Genomic DNA, 16,230 nt, shown 5'->3' on the forward strand with positions numbered 1-16,230 from the left:
GCACTCATATGCTCTTAAATTCTCCTGAGAAGTGGAAACATGAGTCTGGAGAAGTGTGGAATGGAAATGTAAAATATATATATATATATATATATATAATATAATTCCACAATACTATAATGTTTGTGCACATTTGTGTATGTTATTTATTGTATATTTGATTTTATACTATGATTTGATTTTTAAAGGAACCCTATTGTGACAGAGTTTTGAGGCATTATCAGATTTGTGAGACGATTTTGTCTTTCAGTACAATAATGTTACAAAGCAGACCTGACAGCTCAGGAGTGAATAATAGAGAAATAATCTTTTTTAGGGTTATCATTGACCCATCATGAAGTGATGCATTTGGAAATGTGTGAAATGGTTTGCACCGTTAGTGTTGTTTAAGATGTGTGCTCTGTACAAAACATAATGTAAAACAATATGAACATACATTATGATTTTCCAACATACAAACATAAACATTAGAAACCAAACTGAGACACTTCCTGTAGTTTTGACTTTGTAATTAAAACACAGTTTGATAGCAGGTATAATTGGGGAGTTGTGGTAACTTTGTCTTCACTTCTTCTCGTCTCGTCTCTCGTCTTCTCGGCTTTATCGTCTCGTCACATTTCTTCTCTGCGCTCTTCTCATATTTCCGCTTCCTCGTCTGGCTCTTCCCTTCTCGTCTTGTTTCTTCTCCTCACATGCAACTCCATCTATTTCTAATGCAATAGCTCCCCCCCCCTCCCTTTGGACCCCTGTAATGGGGTTTACCTTTGGTAATACCTTGTTAACACAATTCTCATCAGAGCATAGTCCTTTCATCTAATACAGTTTAGTATCAATCAGTTCTTATATATTAATTCAAAGCAAGTCAATTCATATCAATTAATACAATTCAAACAAATAAAGTTAAGTCAAAGCAATTCAAACACATTCAATTCAAATACATGTAAATAATTCAAAGCAATTCAATTAAAAATAAATCAAATGGAAACAAATATAGTTAAAGCAATTCAATTAGAAAGAAAATGAATAAAAAATTAAGCTTCAGAACGAAAGCGCTTACTTGCAGACTCACCTGCAGACTTACCTGTGGGTTCAGCGCCTCTCTTGCTCCACCTGCTACCAAACTGGTTTCTGTTCTTCCTCAAGAGCTTCATGTTCTTCACCCACTTCGGCTCAGGTCCGCTCCACAACGGCCGAGGCTCACTGGGTGCCACAGGTCTGTGAGGGGGGCGCACTTCTAAAGGCTCACTGGGTGCCACAGGTCTGTGAGGGGGGCACACTTCTAAAGGCTCACTGGGTACTTCAGGTTGGTAAAAGGATCTCGCCATCTGCCGCCCTCTTAGGGTGATCCTGGTTGGAACATCTGACGGCACACGAGTCCAGTGTTCCTCTTCTGATCTTGGGGCTATGCTGCAGGAGAGGTTAGAAGAAGAGCCAGAAGAAGAGCTGGAAGAAGAGCCAGAGGAAGAGCTGGAAGAGGATCTCGCCATCTGCCGCCTTCTTAGGGTGATCCTGGTTGGAACATCTGACTGGCACACGAGTCCAGTGTTCCTCTTCTGATCTTGGGGCTATGCTGCAGGAGAGGTTAGAAGAAGATCCAGAGGAAGAGCTGGAAGAAGAGCCAGAGGAAGAGCTGGAAGAGGATCTCGCCATCTGCCGCCTTCTTAGGGTGATCCTGGTTGGAACATCTGACGGCACATGAGTCCAGTGTTCCTCTTCTGACCTTGGGGCTATGCTGCAGGAGAGGTTTGAAGAAGAGCGAGAGGAAGAGCTGAAAGAAGAGCGAGAGGAAGAGCTGGAAGAAGACCGAGAGGAAGAGCTGGAAGAAGAGCGAGAGGAAGAGCTGGAAGAAGAGCGAGAGGAAGAGCTGGAAGAAGAGCAAGAGGAAGAGCTGGAAGAGGATCTTGCCATCTGCCGCCTTCTTAGGGTAATCCTGGTTGGAACATCTGAGTGCACAAGAGTCCAGTGTTCCTCTTCTGGCCTTGGGGCTATGCTGCAGGAGCGGTTAGAAGAAGAGCGAGAGGACGAGCTGGAAGAGGAGGAAGAGGGAGTTTTGGGGGGGTTCCAAGTGAAGCAACCAGATTGTGAGCCAGGTGGCGAGCCATGGTGAGATCCAGCATCAGAGCCAGGTGGGGAGCCATGGTGGGATCCAGGGTCCAAGCCAGGTGGGGGGCGATGACGGAATCCAGGGTAGGAGCCAGGGTGGGATCCTGCATCAGAGCCACATGGGGAGCCACGGTTGGATCCTGCATCAGAGCCAGGTGGGATGCCATGGTGGGATCCAGGGTCAGACTTGTATGCAGGTTCAGCGCCTGTGTTGGTCCACCTGCCACCAAACTGGTTCCTATCGTTCATCAGAAGCCTAAGGTTCTTCATCCACTTCGGCTCATGGTCAGGTCCAGTTAGGGAGCCGTAGTGGGAACTAGGGGGAAAGCTGTAGAAGGACCTAAAGGGGGAACAAGAGAAGGAGACATGGTCAGGTGCAGCTGGGTGGGAGTCTGGTGCCAGGCTTCTCCGTGGGCTGCTGGGCTGGCCGCGGTTGGGAAAGAGGACAGGTGTCAGCGTGTAGTGTTGGTCCATCTGAAGGTAAAAACAAAGACAGCCTTCAGACTACTGCTCACATCATCACATCATGTTAACACACCATGAAGTGTTATACCATAATGACTTTCTATCTTGACTGTATGACTGTATCTTAATAATCACCTCTCTGCTGCTCACCTTGTGTATTGTTCGGGGCACAATTACATTTTAAGATTTTTCAAACGTTTTGTGTAAAATATTTATACATGAAAACCGTACTATACAATATATAGAGAACATTTGTGAATCATGAGCATATTCAAATAATAAGGATGAAATATTATTGTCACTGCTTGTATCACTTAGTCAGTGTATGGTTTATATTATATTTTATTTGCCTAGGATGCTAGCTTGCATGCTAACATGCTGACTTGTCAACAGATGAAACGGACGGTCAGTATTTAGTCACAACAGTCAAACTTCAGTCATATTTGATTCATTTACACGGAAAATTTAAATATTGCAATTATATCGGTGATTTTTGAGGAGGTTCGGAAAGTCTCAATGGTAAAATACATAGAAAACAACAAGGGTTTAAAAAGTGTACAAATCTCACGTCTTCCACGAAGAAAGTCAAGTTGACAGTGTCCGTAGAGGTCCAGATGCTAAAAGTCGCAGGTTGATGTAATCTTTTCAGATAAATCGTCGAGTGAAAGTAGAAATATTCCGTTTTTGTGGCTGTCAGAAAGTTTGTTTTTGTTTAAATTAAACTTGTGCACCTGGAGACCAAACATAGCAACCGTGGAATCCTCCGTTAGAACATTTTCCCTCAGAGTGCTCGTGAGTTTATTAGGAATATCCAGCATGTGAGCACGACACCCTACATACATTTCTATATTAATGTTTTGCAATAAGTGGAGAATTAATTTGTGCAATGGTCGCACATCTATACAATTATTATCTAATTTATAAACATGTCACGACACCGTGAATCAAAATCTAGTTTTAAGAGCTTTATTATAATTTAATAAAGTACAGTTTCCCCCTTTTTTATGATGCAGTTATTTACATAATAAAACATTATTTGTTATCTGCACTCATATGCTCTTAAATTCTCCTGAGAAGTGGAAACATGAGTCTGGAGAAGTGTGGAATGGAAATGTAAAATATATATATATATATATATATATATATATATATATATAATATAATTCCACAATACTATAATGTTTGTGCACATTTGTGTATGTTATTTATTGTATATTTGATTTTATACTATGATTTGATTTTTAAAGGAACCCTATTGTGACAGAGTTTTGAGGCATTATCAGATTTGTGAGACGAGATTTTGTCGTCTTCTTTCAGTACAATAATGTTACAAAGCAGACCTGACAGCTCAGGAGTGAATAATAAAGAAATAATCTTTTTTAGGGTTATCACAGTTTTAGAAACAGAAAGTCCGATTTAGAGAATTACCAGCATCAATACTCCTGGACGAGAGGCTCCTGCTCACTCATTGGAGGGTGATACGGTGGAAATAAAGAAAGGAAAGAGAGTGCCATTTGGTTTCATTATATTGGAGAGAAGGAAGACATCTATACGGCTGTAATCTTCAACACTCTGCAACTTACACCAAAACAACCTACATTGATAAATAGCACGACAGGTAAGAGTGGATTCAGGAGACAAATCCCCCATGTTTTATTTCACTTTTACTGCAAAAAACAAACCTGCCAGACATTGGCAGGTAATTAAATAGTGTGATGAAGAAACTAACAATATCCACAATATGCAGTACAACAGTACTGTGTTTCCTTACGGTTGGAGTCTTTGAATATCATTGAATTCCAGGAACATCTGCATGTGAACGTAGGCATCTTTGGCAGCACGTTCACTGTCGTAAACAAGTCAGTGGAGTCTGAGGGCTTCAACATGGTGAACAGTACAATAAAATCCTTTTTTTCCCACAGAAGAACCCTGGTGAGGATGCAGAGACTGCTGGATCAAGTTTTGAAGTGTATCGGACGCTATTCACTTTTGTCCATCTCTGTCAGTACACAGTAGCAGGTGTGCTGGGTGCAGTAAGTCAGAAACCCTGCAGAAAGAAGAGACAACATGTGAGAGGGTGAGGAACGATGCAGTTGAAATGACAAAGTGTGCCTGATGGTCTAGGGTGCTGGCTGTGTGGTACACTCACGCAGTAGCTTGGTGATGATAGGCGGCCGTTTGGACTCTGGTTGGTAGATGCCCAGGAAGTAGACAGGGACCCCTGACAGAGCAATGCCAATCAGGGAGTTGACGGTATCGCTATAGAGAGGAACTGCCACCAGGAAAACAGTACACATACAGAACACCACCGGGTACACTAAAGACAGCTATAGAGAGAAATCAGGAGGGAGACTGTGAGCTACAAACACATGACACACTTTGTATTGTTATACTTCAATATGACGGCATGTTAAGGTCATTGTAAGTGAAACATTTGTTATTACGGAGCTGGGGGAGGGGGGTAATATTCAGAGAAAGACCTCAGAATCAATCGTACATTTACAAGAAAAAACAAGTCTCTTATTTGATATTTCCTGGCTCCTCACTTGAACAGGAAGTCGTTCTTGAAGACCGTCCCAAAGCTCTTATTTCTGCTCGGAGGAGCGATGAGCGAGGATACACGAGAGCAGCCTTGGTGGAAGTCTTTTACAGCCGACTCGCCCCCTAATTGAATATCAGTTATTGATTGGACGCCGCCGCTGATCGCACTGCTCTGATGCATCTCAACATCACTGGAGTTTCATACCGCAGTGAAGACAGATAACAGATCAAACTCAAGGGCATCACTCTAAAGCGTTGAATTGCGTTTGTTTTCTGATTTACCATCTAGTAAATATCTGTTAATTGTACATCTAAACAACTAAACGGAGAACAAACCATTTTTTCTTCATTTATTAAACGTTTTTTCTCTTAATGATCGGATTATGGATTGAATTATTTCACCCATTAGCTTTTATTATGGATTCAATTTAATTTCAGAAATAGTAGGAGAGTTTCAGCAATAAACACTTTTTATATTTTTATTTATCGTCATGTCCGTTCAGGCTGATCCTTCCCGAGCGTCAGGTTTGATCTAAATTACGTTTTGTCCCTGAAACATTTAGCCTAATAAAATATTCTGGGTTATTACATAATGCATTTACAATCAGAATATCAATAAATATTGACGCAAATAATGCATAAATCATATAAATGCATTCTGTCCGTAGAAAAGGTTCCTGTGCCTCTAAGCAGGACACAGTAATCCTTTAAACGTTGTTATTCATGCGCAGGTGTTTGTTAGGTACCAGGCTGCTGCTGCTGCGCTGGCAGTGGTGGCATATCTGTATTACTATCAGCAAAGTTTGATAGTAGACACCTTGAGAGTACGACACCTCTAGCGTCGAGTTTGATACATCATTTCAAATTTCCCTTAATAATCTCTGAGCAGGACACAGTGCACAGTATAAAGACAGAATGCAGGTTGTTATTCATTGTTATATTGTTAAATAGGTACCTGCTGCTTCTGCTCTGGCAGTGATAACTGTGTGCTGTTATTAGTATTAGCACAGTGCACATATGTGCAGACACAAACTCCGTCAAAAGTCTCTACAGCTGATCCAGCTGTGATCACGTGACGCTTCAGAGGAAAGGACGTCTCATTTCTCTAAAAACACATTTCCTCGGTTACTCTAAATAAAACTATATTCTCACAATCTCTTAATCTATTTTTCCTATATTTAAAATGAAATAAAAATATATATAATAATTGAATTTAACTGGCAGTCATTACTCGGGTTATAATGCACACTGTGTTTATGACGTCAAACATCTGCGCCGAATTTGACCACGTGGGGACGTTTTTTGCAGAGGTAGCAAAACATCCGCAGTGACGCTTGGTTGTTTGACAGTGAGCATGAAAAATACTTTTTTGTTTCTTTTTGACATTACAGAACTTTCCAGAAAAAGCTGCAACGGTTCCGATATCAGAGTCACTTTTTCTAGACCATGCCCCACGACCCCGACCCTCCACCGGCTAAAAAATTCAAGCCGGGATCTGTTTTCTTCCGTCTCGATAAGAATAAACCTGGAATGCTGCTGCCTAGAAAGGGAAATGCAACCACTCCAATAGACGTCCAGAGGAAACAGCTTCCCATCTACCAGGCGAAACCTCAGCTACTGAACCAACTGAGACAGCTTCCCAATGTTATTCTCATCGGTAAGGAGCTCTCAGCTACACAAGCTAATAATGCTACGACGTTAGCTGCTGGTGTGCGACTCTATTAAAGGGAAGATTCACTCTGAAATAGATTTATCTGGTCAAATCTCGTTTTCTGATTCACAGCTTTATACCTTGAATTAGTTTTCCAATTTGGTCATTCCAAACCAATTCCCCAAGACCTCCCAGTAAATGTTATACACTCTTTTTAAACAATCATGTGTAAACTTCTATTAAATGTATGGGAACCTACAAATAGTATTTTAGTTATGAATGTTTGTATATTCTAATCACCAATTGATAATTGTACACTAAAGTGGGTGGACATTTCTACGGACATGAAACTCTATGGATAATTTCCGACATATATTTGTGAAAATAGGTGTTGCTAAATATTTTACTATAATTCAATTAATAAAAAATATGTTTTACCTTCACGAAGAATTTTACATTTTTAAGATTTAATATCTCCACTAGTTTTTGCTTTCATGCAACCACATTTTGATTCTGTATAAATACATGTTTTTTTTTTAAACCTTATGTAAATATTCATTGCAGATGTATAAACAATTGAAAGATATTATATTACTCCTCTATTGGTTAATTTAATAGTAAATAATAAGCAATGGTTGAGGCTTAGAATAAACAATCTTCAAAAAAGACTCTATAGATTTATAGTGTAGCACCTGAACTCTGTCTCACTTGGCCCATTCTCTCTCAATCATCAGGGGAGACTGGCTCTGGGAAGACCACTCAGATCCCCCAGTATCTGTATGAGGCCGGCATTGGACGACAGGGCATCATCGCCATCACTCAGCCACGTCGAGTTGCTGCCATCTCACTGGCAGGAAGGGTGGCAGAGGAGAAGAGGACGCAGCTTGGCAAACTGGTATGCTCAATAGACAGGTTTCCCACATACAGGCTTAGTCTGTTCTTTGAAATACTGGCTTGAAGTTACTTCAGCTCTTCATCAGTTGAAGTCCTACCATGTTGTTTATAATAAATCAACAAACTTCTTTTCAGGTTGGTTACACAGTGCGCTTTGAAGATGTCACCTCTTCTGAGACAAAGTTGAAGTTCATGACAGATGGCATGCTTCTGCGTGAGGCCATCGGAGACCCCTTGCTGCTGCGCTACACTGTGGTGGTCCTGGATGAAGCTCATGAGCGCACCGTGCACACTGATGTGCTGTTCGGCGTGGTTAAGACTGCTCAACGCAGGCGCAGAGAACTTAATAAGATTCCCCTGAAGGTAGGAGTTCCAGTTGTCATGGCTTCAAAAAGATATTTTACACTGGGCGGCGAATCCCTTCACTACATGTGCTCATGAGATTAAAGGCTTATTACATTTACCCTTTTACGCCTAGGGACGTTTTCTCTCTCGAATTTCGGGAGTTCAAACAGCTCCTTTAATTAATAAGTCTATAATAAAGTGCGTAGCCAAAATACAGACACTCCCTTAAGGACAAAACCCATTAAAACCACATTTTTGGATTCCATAACCATTAAAGCATGAGCTCATGCATAATTTATTTTTTATTATTTATTCCTGCTTCATAATTGTACCTTTTTTTTTGTTATTATTATTTTCCACCAGATTGAGCCATTTTCTCAATTCTGTCCTACATACCAAATACATGCTATTGTCCTGGTACAAAAAACTAAAATGCATCAAGATCAATGTTGTTCCTAATCATTTACAATATCCCAGTCTGTGAAGAAAGAAATCCTAAAATAGCATTTATTATAAAGGAAATTTGTTTTGTCTTTTTTTTTTCATAAAACAAAACTCCAGGCAATATGTTAACAAACTGGCATTTAAAGTTACATTGGTTTAAAAAATGTAATTTGGTGAAAGTGGAAAAAAATATTAATATATAATGTTTTTATAGCAGTTATGGCAGACTTCTAAGGACATCACAGCATCTGTTTATTTTTAAATTAAGGGACAAGGGTTCATTTCTTTAATCTCATTTTCTGCCTCCGCTATGCTGATCTGTTTACGCCTTAACTTTGTCCTTTCACCTAAATCCCAAACCTTTCGCTTCTTGGTTTTGTGTCACCTGCACAGGTCATAGTGATGTCCGCCACAATGGATGTGGATTTGTTCTCTGAGTACTTCAACAAGTCACCCGTACTGTACCTGGAGGGCAGGCAGCATCCCATTCAGATCTACTACACCAAACATTCCCAGTCAGACTACCTGCAGGCCGCACTCGTCTCCGTCTTCCAGATCCATCAGGTAGCCTTCAATATCTGCAGAGAGAGAAAATGATTTTATCGCTTTGAATTGCTCTCTTTTGGTTTTCCATCAGCAAAAGTTGTAGGTATTTGTTTTTGCCAGCAAAACTACACTGTACAATTGACAAAGTACAGACGTGCCTGTTCCGTTGCCAATTGTAAATGATCCAGCGAGAGAACACACTTTGTTTGTCACATTGAAGATTTAGTCACAGCAGTTTCACGCATCGCTATGACGATCGAGGGGTTACAATCTGCAGTGGAAAACAAAATTGGGGAAATTACTTTGTACCAAAAGTTTGTCAAGTGGAAGTGGAAATTCGGCATTTGCTCTTCTAACGTATTGTGTTTTTGAATGAGTACCCTGTACTTACTGTGTGAGTAAAGGGACCCTGACAAATACACATTTTCTTCATTTTTTATTTGTGTGTCATCAGTTGTATTTCCAATTTAAATCAAAGTCAAAACAATAGACTTTAGCATTATAACAACCAAAACCTGTGAGTAAAGAGCTTCTCTGGGTTCATGTATTGTGATGATTCTTCTTGACACCGGAACACAACGCGGTCTTGTTGTTTGCGTTCAGGAGGCTCCTCCGTCCCACGATATTTTAGTCTTCATGACTGGTCAGGAGGAAATCGAGGCTCTGGCAAGGACATGCCGAGACATCTCTAAGCATCTGCCTGACGGCTGTGGTCCCATGTTGGTTATCCCTCTGTACGCATCACTGCCCCCAGCACAGCAGCTCAGGTGCTTCCAGCCAGCTCCCAAGGTAAAGGCAACAGTGTACATGCAGGAGAAACACAGTGGTGCATACCAACAGACATGTTTGTAAAAACAAAACCGGAAAATCTGAAACCTGTCCACTGCTGTTCTCAATTGTGTTTGTTTTTAAGACTTGTTAGTGCTTTAGCTTCACTGCTTTCTTATCACTGCAAAGCTATATGTATCATAGTCTAATTATTTTATATTAAATGTATAATATTGTCCTCTTCACCATGTTCAGGGATGTAGGAAGGTCATCCTCTCAACCAACATTGCAGAGACGTCCATCACAATCTCTGGGATCAAGTTCGTCATAGACACGGGGATGGTGAAGGCCAAACGTTTCAATCCTGGTTAGATCACACACACAGACACAGACACACAGACACACAGACACACAGACACACAGACACAGACAGGTCCTCCACAGTAGTCAGTGAAATTGCAAGTTCTGCATCAAAGTACAATTTTTGAGGTACTTCAATGTTACTTCATACTTCTCCTTCATTTCAGGTCCCCTACATTTATCTGACTGTTTGGCTGTACTGAATAGTTCCTTCGAAGCTTTATTCATTATTCACGTTGATTTTCAACACTCAAATCTCTTATTTTGCATTTCTATTCATTGTGTTTGAACCAGGTATTTGTGCAAAGCTGTAGATTAAGATTAGGCTACGCTAAGGCTAACATTTCTAATAACTCCAGAGCATTGGCTGGTCCAAAAGTCAAATGTATTGAAAAAAGAAAGATAAAAACATGATTTTGGAAATGATTACATCTAACAAAATGTTCTGCTTCAATTCATATTTGTTTTTAGCTTTTCACTACAGTCAAAAAACGGTTTTGACCAGTTATGTTAATTAAAGAAAGTTGATGTAAAAAGACCAATTCATTTAATCCGATGAATTACTTCAATCAAGTTGAGGATTTTGTTCGACATCATACAATATGATGCCAGACATTCAAAGCCTCTTACAAAAGCCTCAATGGAAGCTTCCAATGTAAAAAACAGCATCAGACAGGTATAGTGACTAGTTACTTTCCTTATTAAGATATTACATAAAAAGCACATAATCATTATTAAATCAAATGCATCATCATTAAAGATTAAACCAGTGATTTCCAACCGTTTTGTTCTTGTTGCCTCCTTTCAGTGAAGCAGGTTTCAGATGTCTGAGTTGTTAGCAGTTCCTACAAAGACGTCTCGCATGGTTTCATTTAAAAAACAATTAAATAACTTTAAGATTGTGAAGGATACATTTGTGGAGCAATATTTAGTTTCTTCTTTTCAAACTCATGAATCATCTCTCAACTCCTCAGATGTATCTTGTGACCCTTTGGAGGGGCCTAACCCCTATGTTGGGAGCCACTGGACTAACTAGCTACTTAGTTAGAATGATAAAATACTGCTTATACATTGTTGCCCCAGTATTAACAATCTAACAGTGTCATATATGACACTAAGGTCAGTCACAGGGGCCAGTATTTTACAGTATTTAGTGTTTGTGTTGCGCTGATCTTATTTTGCATGTGCTGTGTGACTCAGACAGCGGGCTAGAGGTGCTGGCAGTGCAGCGGGTTTCTAAGGCGCAGGCGTGGCAGCGATCGGGCCGGGCTGGCAGGGAGGACTCTGGCTCCTGCTATCGTCTCTACACTGAGCACGAGTTTGACAACCTCATCCCCATGACTGTGCCTGAGATCCAGAGGTACCGTAGGACAGAGGCTTATGGTTTAACATGATTGTCCAGGATAATGGTCCTCACATGTCCATGATAACGATATTTAATTATTTAACGCCTGTCAGGAATTTTGCGCTATATTCAGTCTCTCCTCTTTTTCTCTTGCTTTCTCTGCGTCTCTGCATGTTTCCCCCACATGGACTGTACTTGGGCGGCCTGCCCAGGTATATTTGGCGACCTATTTTAGCAATTATTTATTTTATGAACGGCCTGAGAGAACAAATGTGTCTCCACTCCCGAGATATTTATATTTATGTATCTCTACGTAGCTTTTTTGGACTATCATATTTCATTGTGTTTCTTAAAGCAAAATTATTTGTAGGAGAATTTCAGTATCCTGCACCTGTTGTCATGCAGATAACAGAGCTCTGTATGTGCTCATCGGTAGGAATCCCCCAGATATTGATGCATTTGTGTGTGTGTGGTGTGTGTGTGTACTGCAGGTGTAACTTATCCAGTGTGATGCTGCAGCTCATGGCTCTGGGGATTCCAGATGTGATGAATTTTGATTTCATGTCCAAGCCTTCTCCAGGTAAGATACTACTCATCATGAATCACTGTGCACCTCTGGTCATCCAGGAGTGTTGGTACCTCGTCGTAACCTCTTGTGTTTATCCCAGAGGCCGTCCGCTCTGCTGTGGAGCATTTAGAGCTGCTGGGGGCTTTAGAGAGGAAGGAGGGGCAGGTCTTCCTCACCGCTCTGGGAAAGAAGATGGCAAGCTTCCCTCTGGAGCCGAGATATGCCAAGGTAAAAGAAGTGCTGGGAGATGTGTGTTGTGGGGATCTGAGAAGGAGTGACAGGCTGTGGTTCTCAGCGCCACATGGGTCACACACACAACCCAGGTGGAATTCAGTGTAACATTTCCCTGCCTTGTTTACTCCCTCGCAGACCATCCTGCTGTCCCCTGACTACTCCTGCTCTGAGGAGATTTTGAGCATCGTATCGCTGCTGTCAGTGGACACTGTACTGTATAACCCTCCTGCCCGGCGGGAAGACGTGCTCGCTGCACGCAAGAAGTTCTCCTCCAGCGAAGGAGACCACATAACGCTGCTTAACATCTACAGAGCTTTCAAGAAAGTCAGTGGTAATAAGGTGAGTAAAGATGGATGAGTAGCGGAAGAAAATGTATGTGACTAAGCAAAATCCAGAAATCTAATTATGTTGTTGAGCTGCCTTTTTATAAAGCTGTATGTCTTCTGTTAAAGGAGTGGTGTCGGGAGAACTTTGTTAACAGCAGGAACATGGGTCTGGTGAAAGATGTCCAGGCGCAACTCAAAGATATCTGCCTTAAGGTACACAGCTGTCCATCCTTCATAAAGTTGACATTCGAATTCTAAAACATGCGAATGTTGCGCTGATTGTTTGTTTGTTTGTTTATTTTGTGTGTCTATTCATTGTGTTTAAACCCAGTATTTCTGCATAGTTGCAGCTAAAGATTAGGCTACACTATTATTATTATTATTATTATTATTATTATTATTATTATTATTATTATTATTATACTAGTTTGTTGGATTAGATTCTAGTGGCTGCGTAGGATTGTTTCCGACTTGTGCATGAGATTCTCCATCTTTAAGATTATGATATGTAAATAACACTGCTATGGCTGCTATTATAGCATTCCATCAAGGAATGTTTTAGCATGTAGTGACATCTGCGTTGACAGCAGCCCTCTTGATCTCATTGGTAACTAGACACTGTAACTGATGTAACCAGTAAACCACCGTGCTGTTCTGACACATCCTGTTCTGCTTGTTGATTTTCCAGCTCAATTTGAAGATGGAGTCATGTGGGCCGGACATGGGAAACGTTCGCCACTGCCTTGCCCATGGGATGTTCGTCAATGCCGCGGAGCTACAACCTGACGGCAGCTACTTGGCTCTGGACACTCACCAGCCCGTGGCCATCCACCCCTCCTCCGTCCTTTTCCAGGGCAAGCCAGCATACGTGGTGTTCAACGAGCTGCTGCACACCTCCCGCTGCTACATGAGGGACCTGTGTTTGGTGGATGCAGACTGGCTGCTGGATGCAGCACCAGAGTACTTTGGCCGCAAACTCCACCCCAGCAAGAGCTAACCAACAGAGAAACGGGACCGAAGTAAATCTCTGCAAGGACACCTCCCCTTCCTCAAATCACCCAGTGGCAACTAAACTGGAAAATGTGTTCTCTTCACAAAGCTGAATTTAGACAAAGACGCTTATTGATTACGTACAAGTGCAACTCAGAAAAGAACATTTTCTGTGTAGTAAACTTCTGGATTTCACTACCTCCCAGTTGACAAGCATTTTGCATGTGTCACTGCAACAGAAATCTGCATATTGAGGCCTCACAACAACTTTGACTTCCTGTAAGACTGTAAATCAGATTTTATAAACTGTGTTTCCTCTGCCTGGTAGTATTTCATCTTACCATTTAGCCAGCTGAAACAAAACAGTCTTTTTGAGATGTCATGCATCAATTCCTTCAACACATGCATGCGTTTTAACAGCACAGATAACGTCACAGGAGCCGTTCTTCAATTAAATCTAATCAGACTCGATAGAATGCTACTTTCCATATGTTCATCTCACCAAATATTGTACTTGCTTGTTAAGCCACCGACCCAACAAGACTCAGAAAGCTAAAGACTTGTTAGTGGCTCTTTTCTGTGTCATTTTGAATAATAATGAGGAGTTAATGTCTTTGAAATGTTAGCTTCTCAGAAGCAAAGCAGTCTTGTCTTAAAGTTTCCCACCATGTAGTTTTGAATTTATACAAAGTGGTCTTAAAGGGTTTATATATGCAAGGACGGTAGATTTGTCTTCACCTAACGAGGTTATTTAAATACAAGAAAATATGAAAATTGCCAAAGTCGGAGTGAGAATATGAGGTTTTTACATGTCCCAGTGACATGACTTCACTTTTATAGTTACTCTACATGCAGCACTTGGCTTGTAAGCTTGTGCATGCCTTTTTTTTCCACATCTATGATTGTGTCACGAGTTTCTTAAATACATGCACATCAGGAGAAGTAGCATGCCTTATTCTCCAGGTCCGACTGTCACCCAGCCCCTACGCAGACTAACCAGACGTATGCTAACAACATGGGAATGCTGTGCATGGAGATTCTAGTTGGCGACTTGATCCCTCAGGTCTTACATACTTTGTAGAATGTAAATCACACCATGTTTAGGAATAGGATGGATGCTCTTCTTGTCTTTTTCTACACTGGACTCAGGATTGTACAATATATATACCGTAACCTGAATAAATTACATACACTATTTCTAACTTATAAATACCCAACACCAAATGCATCTGGGGTAGAGAATCATCAGGCCATGTTACAAGGTTGAGTGTTCTGTGGTTTTTTTCAGGAGAAGTTGACCATTTAAGATCTGCATGTTATGACGTTTGTAAGATTTGAATGCACGACTTTTGACGAGTTTATTATGAGTATATTTAATATGATTTGTTAAAGTCTTACATGACCACTATTGGAATAATTTCTAATAAAAATCCAGTCCCACAGAACAAGTTTACATGTGAAAAGTGAAGTTTCAGGGGTACGGGGGGACATGCTTTGACACAGTAACAGTCCCATTGTCCATATTTGTGAGTGTCTAAAGCAGGGGTGTCAAACTCATTGTAGTTCAGGGGCCACATGCAGCACAATTTGATCTCAAGTGGGCAGGACCAGTAAAATCACAGCATAATAACCTATAAATAACGACAACTCCAAATTACAAAGTACATTCTGAATATTTTCAAATTTGATCTTTTTACTAAACATTATGAACAACCTGAAATTTCTTGAGAAAGAAAGGTGCAATTTTAACAATAGTATCAGTTTATCATTTACACATGTGCATTAAAATGTACAGATCAGTGTATCTACAAAGGCACAAAACATTTTGTCACAGGTATCTGGAACAGTATTTTACTTTATGATCACAACAACTCATTTTTACACTTTGCAAAGTCATCCCGCGGGCCGGATTGGACCCTCTGGCGGGCCGGTTTTTGTTTGACACCCCTGGTCTAAAGAGCTGCTGTACCATGTCAGACCTGAAAACATTCAAAATGAGTATGTTGGATATATAAAGCATAAATCACTCCTAATCCCAGTCATTGTTATTTAGTCATGTATAGATGACCCCATTTCCACATTATGCAAAATCGGATGAGTCAGAAATACTTTTTTGATCGCCTGAGGGAAATTGGTTTAAGTTACAGTTGCTCCAATTCTAGAATAGAAATATAAACACAGAAATGTTAAGAAATATATATGTGCAATATACTACAATATAACAACAATAAATATGTAAAAATAAAAACAAATATTTTTACTACAACATATGACTAAATAATAAGGCTGTGTTAAAATGCAAGAATAGTATAAATAAGAATATTAGTTTAAATGTACATTATATATAAATGCAGTATTGATGCCAGAGTGTTATATACAATTAATGTACTGTTAAGACTATTCCAAAGTTAGAGAGACAAGGTATACTTAAGTGCGGTGTATTGATGAAATAAACAGAGCATTGAGATGTATTTTCAGTGTTTACAACATGGTAGTATGATCTGATGACCTTGAGTTTTAGGACAAAGGACTACTAAAGTGTTGCTGTCCTGCGTTAGTTGTGTGGAAACAGCGCCATCTTCTGGCAGCATGACTTCATGTCTAACTGATGCAACTGATTCAACTCATTACACTGAGAAATACTTACAGT

General features: G+C 40.4%; 1 protein-coding gene and 1 long non-coding RNA gene across 3 annotated transcripts; one reads left to right on the plus strand and one right to left on the minus strand.

The window, feature by feature from the left end:
- Positions 1-4,483: 4,483 nt before the first annotated feature.
- Positions 4,484-5,840, minus strand: LOC115019090 (uncharacterized). Its single transcript, XR_003833430.1, has 3 exons — positions 5,115-5,840; positions 4,718-4,895; positions 4,484-4,615 (listed from the first exon to the last, which is right to left on the minus strand). It is a non-coding gene; the product is annotated as an uncharacterized LOC115019090 (long non-coding RNA).
- Positions 5,841-6,366: 526 nt separating this feature from the next.
- Positions 6,367-14,775, plus strand: dhx33 (DEAH (Asp-Glu-Ala-His) box polypeptide 33). 2 transcript variants are annotated; one of them, XM_029448440.1, is made up of 13 exons: positions 6,367-6,419; positions 6,501-6,766; positions 7,495-7,655; positions 7,790-8,017; positions 8,837-9,007; positions 9,593-9,778; positions 10,013-10,124; positions 11,318-11,477; positions 11,954-12,042; positions 12,131-12,258; positions 12,400-12,603; positions 12,717-12,803; positions 13,279-14,775. In XM_029448440.1, the coding sequence occupies exons 2-13, from the start codon at positions 6,556-6,558 to the stop codon at positions 13,585-13,587; spliced, it is 2,046 nt and encodes a 681-aa protein (XP_029304300.1). In that variant the 5' UTR covers positions 6,367-6,419; positions 6,501-6,555; the 3' UTR covers positions 13,588-14,775. The 2 variants fall into 2 exon arrangements, with proteins under 2 accessions (XP_029304300.1, XP_029304299.1); XM_029448439.1 differs by having other exon boundaries at positions 6,379-6,766.
- Positions 14,776-16,230: the final 1,455 nt, after the last annotated feature.

The sequence above is a fragment of the Cottoperca gobio genome, chromosome 14 (genome assembly GCF_900634415.1).
Source record: "Cottoperca gobio chromosome 14, fCotGob3.1, whole genome shotgun sequence".
NCBI classification, from domain to species: Eukaryota; Metazoa; Chordata; class Actinopteri; order Perciformes; family Bovichtidae; genus Cottoperca; species Cottoperca gobio.

Excerpts from the sequence above, each read along its gene's own strand:
- dhx33 (XM_029448440.1), top strand. The coding sequence starts at position 6,556 with ATGCCCCACGACCCCGACCCTCCACCGGCTAAAAAATTCAAGCCGGGA. Across the intron at positions 7,656-7,789 it reads GGACGCAGCTTGGCAAACTG|GTTGGTTACACAGTGCGCTT; the intron begins GTATGCTCAATA and ends ACTTCTTTTCAG. Across the intron at positions 12,804-13,278 it reads TCAAAGATATCTGCCTTAAG|CTCAATTTGAAGATGGAGTC; the intron begins GTACACAGCTGT and ends TTGATTTTCCAG.